Source organism: Mus caroli, chromosome 14, assembly GCF_900094665.2.
Source record: "Mus caroli chromosome 14, CAROLI_EIJ_v1.1, whole genome shotgun sequence".
NCBI lineage: Eukaryota > Metazoa > Chordata > Mammalia > Rodentia > Muridae > Mus > Mus caroli.
The window spans coordinates 1,118,132-1,131,296 of NC_034583.1; the positions used below are offsets into that span (position 1 = coordinate 1,118,132).

The 13,165-nt window shown below is 46.3% G+C and overlaps 1 protein-coding gene across 3 annotated transcripts in view; it reads left to right on the forward strand.

Moving 5' to 3' along the window:
* Flnb (filamin B) overlaps positions 1–13,165 on the forward strand; it is a 133,979-nt gene that overhangs the window by 61,070 nt on the left and 59,744 nt on the right. For all 3 annotated transcript variants that reach the window (XM_021181301.2, XM_021181302.2, XM_021181303.2), the window contains exons 5-13: positions 1,454–1,572; positions 2,076–2,153; positions 3,693–3,855; positions 4,504–4,701; positions 7,476–7,613; positions 9,058–9,184; positions 10,566–10,702; positions 11,940–12,133; positions 12,731–12,844. In XM_021181301.2, coding sequence (XP_021036960.1) covers positions 1,454–1,572; positions 2,076–2,153; positions 3,693–3,855; positions 4,504–4,701; positions 7,476–7,613; positions 9,058–9,184; positions 10,566–10,702; positions 11,940–12,133; positions 12,731–12,844 — 1,268 coding nt within the window. The remainder of the gene's footprint in view (positions 1–1,453; positions 1,573–2,075; positions 2,154–3,692; positions 3,856–4,503; positions 4,702–7,475; positions 7,614–9,057; positions 9,185–10,565; positions 10,703–11,939; positions 12,134–12,730; positions 12,845–13,165) is intronic.

Below are 13,165 nucleotides of genomic sequence, written 5' to 3' on the forward strand. Positions count from 1 at the left end.
AGTGCTGGGATTAAAGGCGTGCGCCACCACGCCCGGCTTGCTTCTAGATTCTCAAGCCTGGCTTTCTGCTGGTGACAGCTCCAGATTGAGATTCCCACCCAAAACTTATCAACCCAGGCAATTACAGGAAGCTTAGGTGCCATATACCACGAACGGGTCCTTGTCACATCAGGACCGCTTGGACATTACGGGGCGTTTTAGGGGCTCTGTGTGAGGAACCATGTTAGGAGGAAGATATAGACATAGAACTTTACACTTGATTTAAATTCTCACAAAACCTCTGTCTGAATGTTCACAGCAGCTTTGGAAATGATAGACAGCTGGATATAACCCAGACATCCCACGGTGGGAGAGGGTAAACAGTCGCATAGCATAGAACATTACTCATCAGTGAAAAAGCGTCAGCGGCCCACGTGAATGGACGGGATTCTCAGTTAGAAGGACCGATACCATAAGGTTGCCTAATATATGACTCCATTTATGTAACATTCTTGAAATGGTAAAATTACAGAGATGGAGAACAGATTAGTGGTTGTCAGGATAAGAAGAGGGTGGGGCGGAAGGGAAGTGGGTGGGGCTCCTAAAGGGCAACACGAGGGATCCCTGTGGTTATGAAGTGCCCTGTGTCTTGATCGTATAATTTTTAGTACTCTGGTCATGATAAGTATCATCACTTTGCACCACTGCTACCACCACCCCCCGTCATTGCACTTCCCCTTTCTCCTTCCCCCAACCCCCAAATCCTGGTGCTGCTTGAGGAAGTCAGGAGAGGTCTTCCAGTCCCTTGGAACTGGAGTTATAAATGGTTGTTAACCAGCAAGTAGGTGCTGGGACTGGAACCCAGGTCCTGTGCAACGGTAACAAGTACTCTTAACAGCTGAGCCATCTCTCTAGCTCCTCACCTAACTTTTTAATATCCATGTTAGAAAAACACACAGATCCGACGTGCTTTACCCCATTACTCTTTTGTTTCCCTCTGAAGACTCCTTTTCCCACAAGGTCTTGTTTCTACTTTTCATATAATTTATATATAAGTCTAGATTTCACATGTGAGAAAAATATGGGGTATTTGTCTTTGAGTCTACCTATTATTTAACCATCTTAAAATTAAAAGTCTAATTGCAAATAATAGGGGGATACTTTTTAAAAGTATATGTACACTGTTATTTAAAGAAACATGCCACTTCCTTCTCCTGCACGACCTCGCAAAGGCAGGTCCTTCTGTTAGCTACTACCAATGTGCATTTTCACTGTTATGTGGACCACTCTCTGAAACTCTCGAATATTTTAGAATTGGATATCAGCTAGATAACATGAAGAAAATAAGAGTTTGAACCTATCTGGTTATTCCTTCATGGCAGTTTGTTCCCATCTCCTAAATAAGAAAAAGAAAAACATATAGTGGGTTGTAGACGTGGCCCAGTTTAAAATTTACTGTGTAAACTCATGACAGGAATTGAACCTACTGGAAACATGGTGAAGCAGCCAGCCAAATTCACGGTAGATACCATCAGCGCTGGACAAGGAGATGTGATGGTGTTTGTTGAGGACCCGGAAGGAAACAAGGAAGAGGTATGTGGAGGATGCCACCTCCCTCCGGAGTCATTCGGCCAGTCACGAGACCAGAGACTGCATATTCAGGTCCTCACAACGCTTAGCCAAAATGCTACCAAAGAATCCCGAGGCTTGTGGCGGCTAAAGCAGCTTGCCTAAGCGCTGTGCCTTGAGTGCAGTATTCACTGATTAACACAAACACAGTGTTTGATAACGTAAATGATAGGTGGGGGTGAGACATAGAACTTGTCAATTGAGGTGTCCTGATTTTCCTCTCCTGACCATCTTTGGGTCTTTGATCTGATCATAGCATGATCTGAACTCATAAATACTCTGCCATATTGTCTAGCTTCCTCTGGGGCAGGATCTCTGCCCAACTTCTTGTATTTTTGTTCGTAAAACCAAGACTGGCATCTTCTATACTTGTAACAGTCACCAGACCAGTAAATGATCAAGTGAATCTGCTTCATACTGATGCATACCTTTCACCTTCTCTAATTGATAATCATCCTCTCTTCTAGGCACGTGTGACCCCAGACAGTGACAAGAACAAGACATACTCTGTGGAGTATCTGCCCAAAGTCACAGGGCTGCACAAAGTAAGATAAGGCACCATGGCCGCGGCATGGTCTGGTCCTTGGGCTTGTATTGTTACATGTTAAAGAAAGATCTTAGGAAGAGGAATGGTCTTGTTGGCAGTGTTTGTACAGTGCTGGATGTAGAATGTAGTATCTCTACATACTAGGCAGAAGCCATAAGTTACTTAGGTTAAGATTATACAATCTCATTTATCAAAAAAAGTAGAATCCCTAATAAATCAGACTTGGCATTAGGTAGCACATCTCGGTTGTCTGTATTCCCCAGGGGAGTCATTCGTGATGTCCTGATTTCCTCCCCCTAATTGCACATGAGTACCTACAGATTGAAGCTGTCTGTCTGGAGTATAGATAATGTAGCGAATAACTGCAGCCTCTGTCCTGAATGCTTCCTTACTCATCCCTCTTTGTGATAGGCTAGATTGTGTACTGGTCTTGAGCCCAGAGGACACACAAGTTCAGCTCACTAGCAGCAGCAAGGAATATACTCAGCTTCTGAGGAGGGAATATACTCAGCAGGAAGCCAGCTTCCAGGCCCTTCACCTCAGCATCATATCTGAGACCATTCCAGCCTGGTTCCGTAGGGCAAGAGCTGAGAGCATGGGCTACAGCAAGGGCTAACCAAGGACTGTGTCTTCTACGGGAAGAGAGCCTTTGCCACCCAGAAACCAAACCTCCTATGACAGGCTCAGGCTTTAAGACAGGTTCTGAATTTCTGCCTTGAGCTTTTGTGAATTCACCAGGATTATTCTTACTCCAGAACTCCATGAATCTACGAGAATGAAATCTTAAAAAAGAACATTTAAATCTCATTAATTCATTAATTATTAGTAGATTCACAGGAAACCTAGTCCTCTTAAAATATCCCAAGATGAGAAAGTTTTGCTAAAGTTTTAGACAGAAGTCATTATATTTTGTTTCAAATGCATTTATCTGGAAATGATCTTGGTCCGTGAAAAATCGAACTATGTTTTTAAAATCTTGGGATGATGAACTTCCTTCCGAGAGTGCAGCGACCTTATCTGCATTACTAGAGAAACCCCTTGCCTAGAGATCTAAGTATAAGTGGTCGTTTTCTTTCCTGTTAGAAGGGCCAAGCACCCTACAAGATGTGCTGGGGTAATAGTGGCACAAGATTTGGGGGGGGGGGGGGTGGCCAGCCAATGACTGGTCTCACTTGAGGCCCATGCTACAAGAGGGATCCCATGTCTGACACTACCTGGATGGCCTGGAACCGTAGACTGGATAGTTCAGAGATCTGGGTTAGAACCAAGCACAACTGGGAGGGAGGGGGTGCCCGTACCCAAGTGCATCTGATGTAAGTACTTTTGGTTTAAGACCGGGATGTCATGGGCATTGCCATATGCCTGATGGGTCCAGGTAGTGGTTCAGTTCTGGTCACTTTCCCTGATTTTAGGGCTTGTGTTGCCATCCACCATTGGGTAGACAATCCTGAGGAAGGTGAGAGAAGGTTGTGTGTGAGGTTGGATAGTGTTCTTGCCAACCAGGGAGAAGCTGTTACCTCTCTCTTGTCACTTGTAGGTCATAGTCCTCTTTGCAGGACAGCACATATCTAAGAGCCCATTTGAAGTGAACGTTGACAAAGCCCAAGGAGATGCCAGCAAAGTCACTGCAAAAGGCCCAGGGCTGGAAACTACAGGGAACATTGCCAACAAGCCTACCTATTTTGACATCTACACAGCTGGTAATGTATCCCTCTCCCATGGTTTTGACCTTTGCTGGTCTTGTAGGGTCTAACACAGAATCCTCAGGAGGGTTTGGGCACCCAAACCTTTTGTCTTTTTAATTGATGAAACAACTTTTTCTCACAAGCTAGTTGTATTTTTACATATCTTCACTCTTGTCCCTGATTGAGAAGTAATCAATTTTTGTACAAATTTCAGTCTACACTAAATGTTACCAGTCATGTGCTAGACCAAGTTCTATGGAAAAGTGAAAGAAGTGGACTGCACAAATAAATAAGATGAATAATATCAATTTCTTAGCTTTCTTTTTTTTTTTTTTTTAATGAGACAGGCTTTCTCTGTGTCGCTCTGGCTGCCCTAGAACTTGCTCTGTAGATCAGGCTGGCCTCAAATTCAGAAATCCATCTACCTCTGCCTCCTGAGTGCTGAGATTAAAAGCAAGAGTCATCACATGGCAGCTTTCTTTTCCGTTTTTTTGTTTTTGTTTTTGTTTTGTTTTTTTTCTTTTAAGAAAAGGAATGACAGTTGGTACAGGCATTCAGCTGGTTCAGCCTGGCCTGAGTGGCCCTTTCTGTTTGCACTGTGCACTGGTTGGCAGAGCTTTCAGAGGGAAAGGGGTGCTCACGGAGTGGCCGTTCTTTTCACAGGAGCTGGCGTGGGGGACATCGGCATTGAGGTGGAGGATCCCCAGGGCAAGAACAGTGTGGAGCTGCTGGTGGAAGACAGAGGAAATCAGGTGTATAGATGTGTCTACAAACCAGTGCAGCCTGGCCCCCATGTGGTCAAGGTCTCCTTTGCTGGGGATGCCATTCCCAAGAGTCCCTTTGGTGTACAAATTGGGGAAGGTAAGTACTGACCAACTCTCCCTGTCATGGAGACTGACAGACCTCCGGATATTAGTGCTAATGCAAGTTGTGTTCCTCTGCTATCCTCCCTGTGTCAAAACATCTGAAATGATCACATTAATAGATGATGAAATTATATGTATGGCTCACGGCCATGATCACTTGGGCCTGTGGTGATGCTGTGTATCTACAATGAGCACGTGACATGTGGCAATGGGGCTGCTTACCACAAGGAAGCCATGAAGCCAAGAAGAGGTGGAGAGAGAGAGGCTAGGATCTCACCAGTCCTTTCCAGAGCAAGCTTCCAGTGATCTGACTTCCTTCTGCCAAATCCCACATTTTCAGCACTTGTACCCTTAGGGAACATTTTAAGTCCAGTCTGTATCACAGATGGAGTATCGCTAATCTGCAAACTAGATTACTTCAAAATCCAGAAAACAAAACAAAACAAAACTGTGCACTAATGTGATCCTAAATAGTTTTATATTTCAGATTTTAAGTTTTCAGATTAGGGAAGTCAGTCAATAAAGTCCGTGCAAATATTTTTAAACGTGTATCTGAAACGGGCTGGAGCTACGGCTCGGTGGTGACCACTCCTCCTGAGTATCCAGAGGACCTGAATTCAGTTTCCAGCAGCCACACACTAACTGTTCCACCTGTAACTCCAGCTTCAGGGCTTCTGATGCTCTCTCTGGCTTCCTTGGGCACCTGCACACATATGGCAGACACTCGCATAAACCACACACACTAAAACACACACCACGACCACCACCTTTAAAACCTTATTATAGCAAGATCTTTTTGTTCAAGCCCTTTTCTGGAAGGGATATTGAATCCCTGTGCAGAGACTGAAGTGTGCTGGTTTTGGTGTCTAGGAACAGGCTTGGCAGCGGCAGGTCCCTATAGTCCAGGCACTTTACTGGCTGTCTGGCACTCAGCCCAGCTGCATTTTGGCCCCCCAGTTGGCAGGTGGAGTCACTGAGGCTTTGGCATTGTAGGTCTCAGAAGAACCATAGTGTCCGTTGACATGCCTGTAACTACTCTGCCGAACCCCTCTGCAACCAGGAGCGTGGGTTTCCCCTTATATTAAAGGCACCCTCCCCCTCCCCCCTCCCTCCCTCTGCCCTTTCCCTCCCTCTCCCCTTCCTCTCCCCGTTGCTCTTTTCTGTTGTTACTGCTGTTTTCCAACTGTGCTGCCTTTTCTAACCGTACTTGCCTCTCCCTCTTCTGTCCTCCACCTCTGCACCTGCAGACCTGGCTCCTCCTTCTGAATCCTGTCTCTGGGCCAGCCTGGACCCTGAAGCTGCTGGCTTCCTATTTGCAAGCTCTGGGCCAGAGGCTCTTGCTTTGGTAAGGGCTGGTTGGGTGGGGCGTATTTTGCCAGTTCTTTGTGCTGCTTCCGAGTGACTAAAGGAAGTTCCTGTGCAGGCAATAGTGATCACAGCATGTATGGCCAGATCCCAGCCTGAGCAAGGTGCTGAGGGATGGCAGTGGATCTGGCACATCCCACAAACTCTTCAGTCGAGTTGGCCGAGTGTTTGAGTTGGCTGAGTGCTCTAGGAACTGAGCAGTTACAGTCTTTTTTCCCATGTTTAGCCTGTTGACTGTGCTCTGTATTTCCATAGGTGTGTGTGTGTGTGTGTGTGTGTGTGTGTGTATGTGTGTGTGTGTGTGTTAGAGTGCTCACCAGACATGTACAGGACCATGGTTTCCATCCTTAGACCTTCAATACATACATATTAGGTGTCTTTAACAGAGGAAAACCGATGTTACTGGCCATTAAGTGCCACCATACACCATGTTCTTCCATGAACAATCCAACATGATCTCTAACTGCAAGGATGTCTCTGTTCCCGTCTGGGGAGTAATGGTTTGCCACATAACCAACAGGGAGGTTGTATCTAATGAGCAACCACCTTCCGTCCGCTTCTGAAGCCCGTGTATAAAGGGCTGTTGCACATGCTGTTTAGAGAGGAAAAGCCAATGCATAGACAACAGGACATTGAACCCATCAACTTCCCATTTCTACTTAAGGAGAAAGCTGTTCATGTTGGGCAAAGGATCTCTAGGCAGAATCTATGTCTTTCCAAGCCTCCTCCTGACCCCACTTGAAGAGTAGTTTCTAGACTCTGTCAAGTGAAGAATATTAGCCATCACCATAATTTTTGTCCTTGTGGTTTTTAAAGGAGATCAGAAGTCATGTCAGCCATGGCATTTTCTGCTGAGGCTTGCCTTTGTAGATGCCTGGAGCTTTGTCACAGCCACTTCTGGCTGAGAACTTTTTGTTATCTTGTCCAGCTATTCACATGCAAGACAACAGCTATGTCCAGATCTTCAGAAATGTCTGGCCTGTGCTTTGGAGCTCAGACGGATATTTCAAGCACTGCGTTTTCCAAGTAGACTTGAAAACGCATAGGATTCCCAGTCACTGGACCCTGGAGTGTGGCCGTGAGGTCAGGCTAGTGTTCAGCAGTCAGTCTTAATCCCCCTCTGCTCATAAAAGGCTAAAAGCCAGTACAGGAGCCCCACAGTGTGGAGTCACGGCTCTCCTATTGGTGCCCAGTGCTTGTGTGATGAGGCTGGACAGTCCTGGTGTTCCTTCTTGCCTAGCTGCTGTGCTTCCTGGGCAGGACCCCTGGCATTAGCTGTTGGATGCTCTTTGTATAAAGCAAACATTTTCTTGGCGGGTATGGGGGAGGCCCAAGTTAACCTTAACTTTCTTGTCCTTTGCAAAATACTAAAAGGTTGAACTGATGTCAAAACTCTGTTTGTAGCCTGCAACCCAAATGCCTGCCGAGCCAGCGGCCGAGGCCTGCAGCCCAGAGGTGTCCGGATCCGGGAGACTGCAGACTTTAAGGTGGACACCAAGGCTGCTGGAAGCGGAGAGCTTGCTGTAACTGTGAAGGGTCCTAGTAAGTATTTATCTCAAATAAACCTTAGCTAGTTCTTCAGCCATGATATATTTATTGGTAACACCCACTGGTCAGTCCTGATTGGTATCTCCTAGAGAGCTGTGACAGAGATTTGAGTCCTATCTGTGCTCTTTAGAGATCAAGTTGTAGAGTTGGAACATGTGCCCTGGATATAGGTCGGCAAGACCAGTGAGTGGTTAATATATTAAGACCTCTGGGATAGGAAACAAAGCTGTAAGGAAGTTGGAGAAATACTGCTTCGGGGACAACATATCCCTCCCCCCACCACATCCCCCACCCTCTTAATTGAAGAGACCTAGGTATAAAGTGGAGGATTCTTACAGACTCACATGGATTGGGGTTTTCTGACCTGGGATCCAAGCGCAGTATTAAAAGCCAGTGATTTCTCCGGTACCCTTTACATTTTATAGACTATGAAATTATGTCAATTACTGTATTAGTATGATCGCTGCTTATAGGAGAATAAAATGTCCTAGAATGGTTTTCTTTGTAGGTGGTTAGTAGAGTTATGTCTCTGCAGTACCCTGTTCCCCCTTCCTCCTTTGGGACGGAGACAGCAGGCATGAGGTCAGCATCTCCTGTCTCCCGTCTTCCCAGGAACAGAGAGGCAGCTCTGAAGGCCTAGCTGCAGGTGTAGTCGCACTTGGTGTTTGTTCTAAGTCTGTACAGGCCTGTGCTTCCTACGCCATGTTTCTCTCGGCGTCCAGGAGTTCCTGAGTGAGCTCTAAGCTCAGAGCCTTGGGGAAGGATTTGCCCCAAGGGCAGCCAAGGTTCTACTGCCCAGACCTAGAGCCAAGTGCAGGTAGCTCTGCAGCTGTCCATCCATCCATCCACCCACCCACAGTCCACCACCCCTGCTCAGTTTGTTGCAACAGGAGCTAAAGAGGTGTTCTTTTCTGACCTCAGAGTCCTTCTTCACTGATAACATGAAACAGGTTTCTGCCTGATGGCTAGATCCAAAATTGTGGATAGAACCTAAAATCTGGCTTCTCCTAGATAGCTTATAAGAACTTTCTTCTTTCGCTGTCCTGCTTTAGCAGGAAAAGATTCATGGGTGCTTAGTCCATGACAAGTAATCATAAAGATGAGCTCTCTTCCAGTGTCTGTGGGGCAGTGGGGGTGGGGAGCGAAGGCAGCTGGGACTGTCAGAAAACACAGAGACACAGCAAACGACCCATCTGGTCTAAGAGCTCAGCCTCCACCAGCTGAGAGCTTTTGGAAGCCAGTTAGCTGGGAAGTCTTCTGTTTCTCCCTCCTGGAGGCTGGGATGGCTCTGGTTTTAGTTTTGGAAACCGCTCCCAGCTTTTGAGGGAGATCTCACATTCAGAGTCTAGTTTTTATACGTTGCTTGTGTCTTGTGGGGAGTCTCCTTGTAAGCCAAGGATTATACTGCAAAAGCTGTGTGCTTGCTTGCTTTCCACAGAGGGCCTGGAGGAGCTGGTCAAACAGAAGGGCTTTCTGGATGGGGTCTACTCATTTGAGTACTACCCCAGCACACCAGGGAAATACAGCGTTGCAGTTACCTGGGGGGGGCACCACATTCCCAAGAGGTGAGTCCGCATTGGAGATGGGCCTTGTCCAGAGGTGTGTTCAGCCTGTGACAGGCTCGCAGGAGGGAGCGCTCTGCCTCCCAGGCTGCCAGAGGGAAGAGAGATCTGCTTTGTTAGAAGCTTCCCCCCATCCCCGCCTTTTCAGAACTGCACAGACACTTGGCTTACTCTCAAAAGCAGCAGAAAGTCACTGTGGTTTCAGCTGCCCTGCTTTAAATCAAATGCTGGTGGTTTGTGCCTGGTGGGAGGCAGGGAAACCAGAAAGAACTGTAATAGAGAGCAAACGGGCTGTGTGTCTATACAGCCTTATATAAGCTAAGGCTCTCCTTTTCAATGAGTGCCTCTGTTCACAGATGCCGCGGGCACAGTCGGCTATGGCTTTTACATAAAAACCCATCTATGTGAATGCCGTCAGGGATAAGGGACCCCTGGCCACACCTGGGGCTATTGCAGTTTCCTTTTTGGACCCCTGTGCTCTGCCACTCTCCTGAGGGCAGTTTAAACTTTGAATACATTCTGTTTGTCTTGAGAAGTAATTGAGCATTATAGTAGTCCTCCCTTGTCCATAAAGTTACCTTCTAAAACCATAAATATATGCCTGAAACCAACCCCAGGCAGCGTCATGTGGCGTTTTCCCCCTCTAGACTTGCATACCCATGAGAAAGTTTAATTTATAAAATAGACACAATAGGAGACTGATAGCAATAGCAGCAAGGCAGCAGAATGGAAGTTCCATGACTGTAGTCTTAATGAACTATGCCACATTGTGTGGGACTTCCCCTTCGTGTGGTGTTCGCTGACATAATGCCTACACGGTGAGATAAAGTGAAAAGAATATTGTAGGTATCATGGCCAAGCACTGGGCCACTATTAATCTCAAAATGATACATTGCAGACTGCATTTGAAATGTAAGAAAATAAAACCAAGGGTAAGGGGACCTCTTAAGTAGGGTTTTCAGTGTCTGAGCACACTTACTGGAAACTTCCCTTGCCAAAGTTAAAGCATGTTTGATCACATATGGATGACATAAAGCCCATTCGAACTACTTTTCTTGTTATAGCATAGGTAAGGAGGACGAGAAATGTGGACATTCTTATCTTTACGGCTTCCACCCTAGAGGGCCCTGCCTACTAAAGGTCACTCACTAATGAGCAAACCAGAGCAAGTGTGTTGCTTGAGGGACAGCCAGTTACCCCCAGCTCCCAAAGCAACCATATTACATTATATTGTTGACATAACAATGGCTCTGGGGGTGACCAGTGTGGGGGAAGACACTTGCCTAGACCTTCAGCCTCTGTGCAAGTGGAAAGAATTATGTTACGAGTTCGTGGTTATAGCAGTCCCTTCTATGATCCTCTTCTCTTCCTTCCTTCCTGCTAGCCCCTTTGAAGTTCAAGTTGGCCCTGAAGCAGGCATGCAGAAAGTCCGTGCATGGGGCCCTGGACTCCACGGCGGCATTGTTGGTCGGTCAGCAGATTTTGTGGTGGAATCCATTGGTTCTGAGGTTGGGACTCTGGGTAAGTAGAGGCAGCTGCCCAGCCACTTCTGCAAGGCTGAGAGTAACAAGGTGCCTAGTGTTCAAGCCTCACAAGGCCTCCTGGCCTCCTGGCCTCCTGGCTAGCCAAAGCCTCCTGGAGGCTATAGAGTTCTAGTTCTTATTTTCCTTCTTGCTTTCAGTTGTCCAATGCCTGTGACACTTGATTATTTATTCACCGTTTCCTGGGAGTGGGGTGGTGGTATGCTAAACAGCACATACAATATCATAGACAAATATTGGTAACTAACCCTTAAATAGATGGCTTGGTCAATCTTGCTCAAACTTGAAAAAGTAAATATATTATTTGGCACATAACTGAATATATTTTAAGTGGATATCTGACAAAACATATGATCATTATGGATTAGAAGTCAGGCTTTTTCTGGACAAGGCCACATACCCAGTATTTTCACCTTATGTGTGACATGATCTCTGTCACAATTATGTGACTCTACCATTGTGGCTTTGAAACAGTCATTAAATACATCAATGAGTGGATATACCTACATTCCTGTAAAACACTTTAGAGGACTAGGCAGGGAACTGGAGTTGGCCAGTGAGCTATATTTTACTGACACCTATTTAGGTATAGCAACAAGTAAAAGAGGGAAAAATTAGAAATGGTATATAATTTCCACCAGTAGAAAGATGAATCACTTTGGAATATACTTGTCGTTTAAGGAAGTAATTAGACTTTCAATCTCCTCTTAGGCCTTTCCCTGTACACACTCATATCTTTATGTCTTTATGCCCCAGATGAGTGGAGGGAACACCTTTCTTTCCCATGGCTTCTGTGGGATTTTGTTATGTTTCAATCTATTCTTAGGCTTTCCAGTTATATACAAGATCTTGTTATATGAACAATGCTGGGTGCATAACCTCACTTAATTTATTCAGATAAAAACTCAGAAATGGGTGTAGGTAAACAAACACTGGGTTAAGCCTTTTGGCATATGTTGCTGTATATTCAATAGAAGGGTTTGTCTGGCCCTTCTGTGCCCCTCCCCACTCTATGTCATCTGAAAACCGGAAACATCCAGTCTAATGCTTCCACCAAGAGCCAGTGGCCTTGGTTTTATGGAAGAGGGACACGCTTGATTTCAATTTTCTGCTCATTACTTGCTTTCCAGGAGGCAGAGAAGAGGAGATGGTGGTAGCCCAGGATAGATAATTCTCACCATGTGTAACTGGGAAGGCCCTTTTGTTCTGTCCCTCAGGATTTGCCATTGAAGGCCCTTCCCAAGCAAAGATCGAGTATGATGATCAGAACGATGGCTCGTGTGATGTCAAATACTGGCCCAAGGAGCCTGGAGAATACGCCGTTCACATCATGTGCGACGACGAAGACATCAAGGACAGCCCATACATGGCTTTCATCCACCCTGCCACAGGAGACTACAACCCAGATCTAGTGAGTGCACTCACTCTTTTACCCTGTCTCCCCTATGGCAGACAGCAATGGGTTAGATCTGAGGGGAGATGTGGACCTCTTAGAATTTTCATGATGTTGGAAAAGTAGTGTACCTCTCTTGGCATTTTCCTCTATGGACCAGGAATGAGAGTGTCTTCTCTCAGAGTTTCTGGGATGGTTAAAGGACATGCCTGTCCTGTGGAAGAGGCTCATCTTCCCACTTTTTATAGCTGTCCTTAGACTACCATCAATGAACTAGTGTGTGGCACTTCTTATCTCACGGTTTGTTCTTTGGCCTGTGGTGGCTTCAACCGTCAGTCCTTCAAAGTGGGAAGTGAGGCACAACTAAAGATCTGCCCCAGAAACTAGAAGCTTCTATCAGCTCAGGGTACACCAGGTAGCTGGGTTAGTTTGGATTTTGTTTTAGAGTGTTTTCTCCTTCAAGAACAGCTAGTAGTGGTGTTAAAGTTTCAGCCTATTTTACAATTTTACTTCCTATTTCCATCCTTAACTAAAAAACAGGCATTTTGTACACCTACCCTCCATCCCATTCTTTAACACAGAAAAAAACCCCTCATTTTTCTGTTTTTGCCTCAGGTCCAAGCCTATGGGCCGGGTTTGGAGAAATCTGGTTGTACTATCAACAACCCAGCAGAGTTCATCGTGGATCCTAAGGATGCCGGGAGTGCTCCCTTAAAGATACTGGCGCAGGTAAGTATCTGGGCCTGGAGCCACTTGCACTTGTGAAGTCAGAGGTGTAATGTGGAGTTGCTCATGCATCTGGCCCTGAGCTCTCCCCTGCACACGGGGCGCAGTGATAGCACCCCACAGCCCTGAGCTCTCCCCTGCACACGGGGTGCAGTAATAGCACCCACAGCCCTGAGCTCTCCCCTGCACACTGGGTGCAGTAATAGCACCCACAGCCCTGAGCCCTCCCCTGCACACGGGGTGCAGTAATAGCACCCACAGCCCTGAGCTCTCCCCTGCACACTGGGTGCAGTAATAGCACCCACAGCCCTGAGCTCTCCCCTG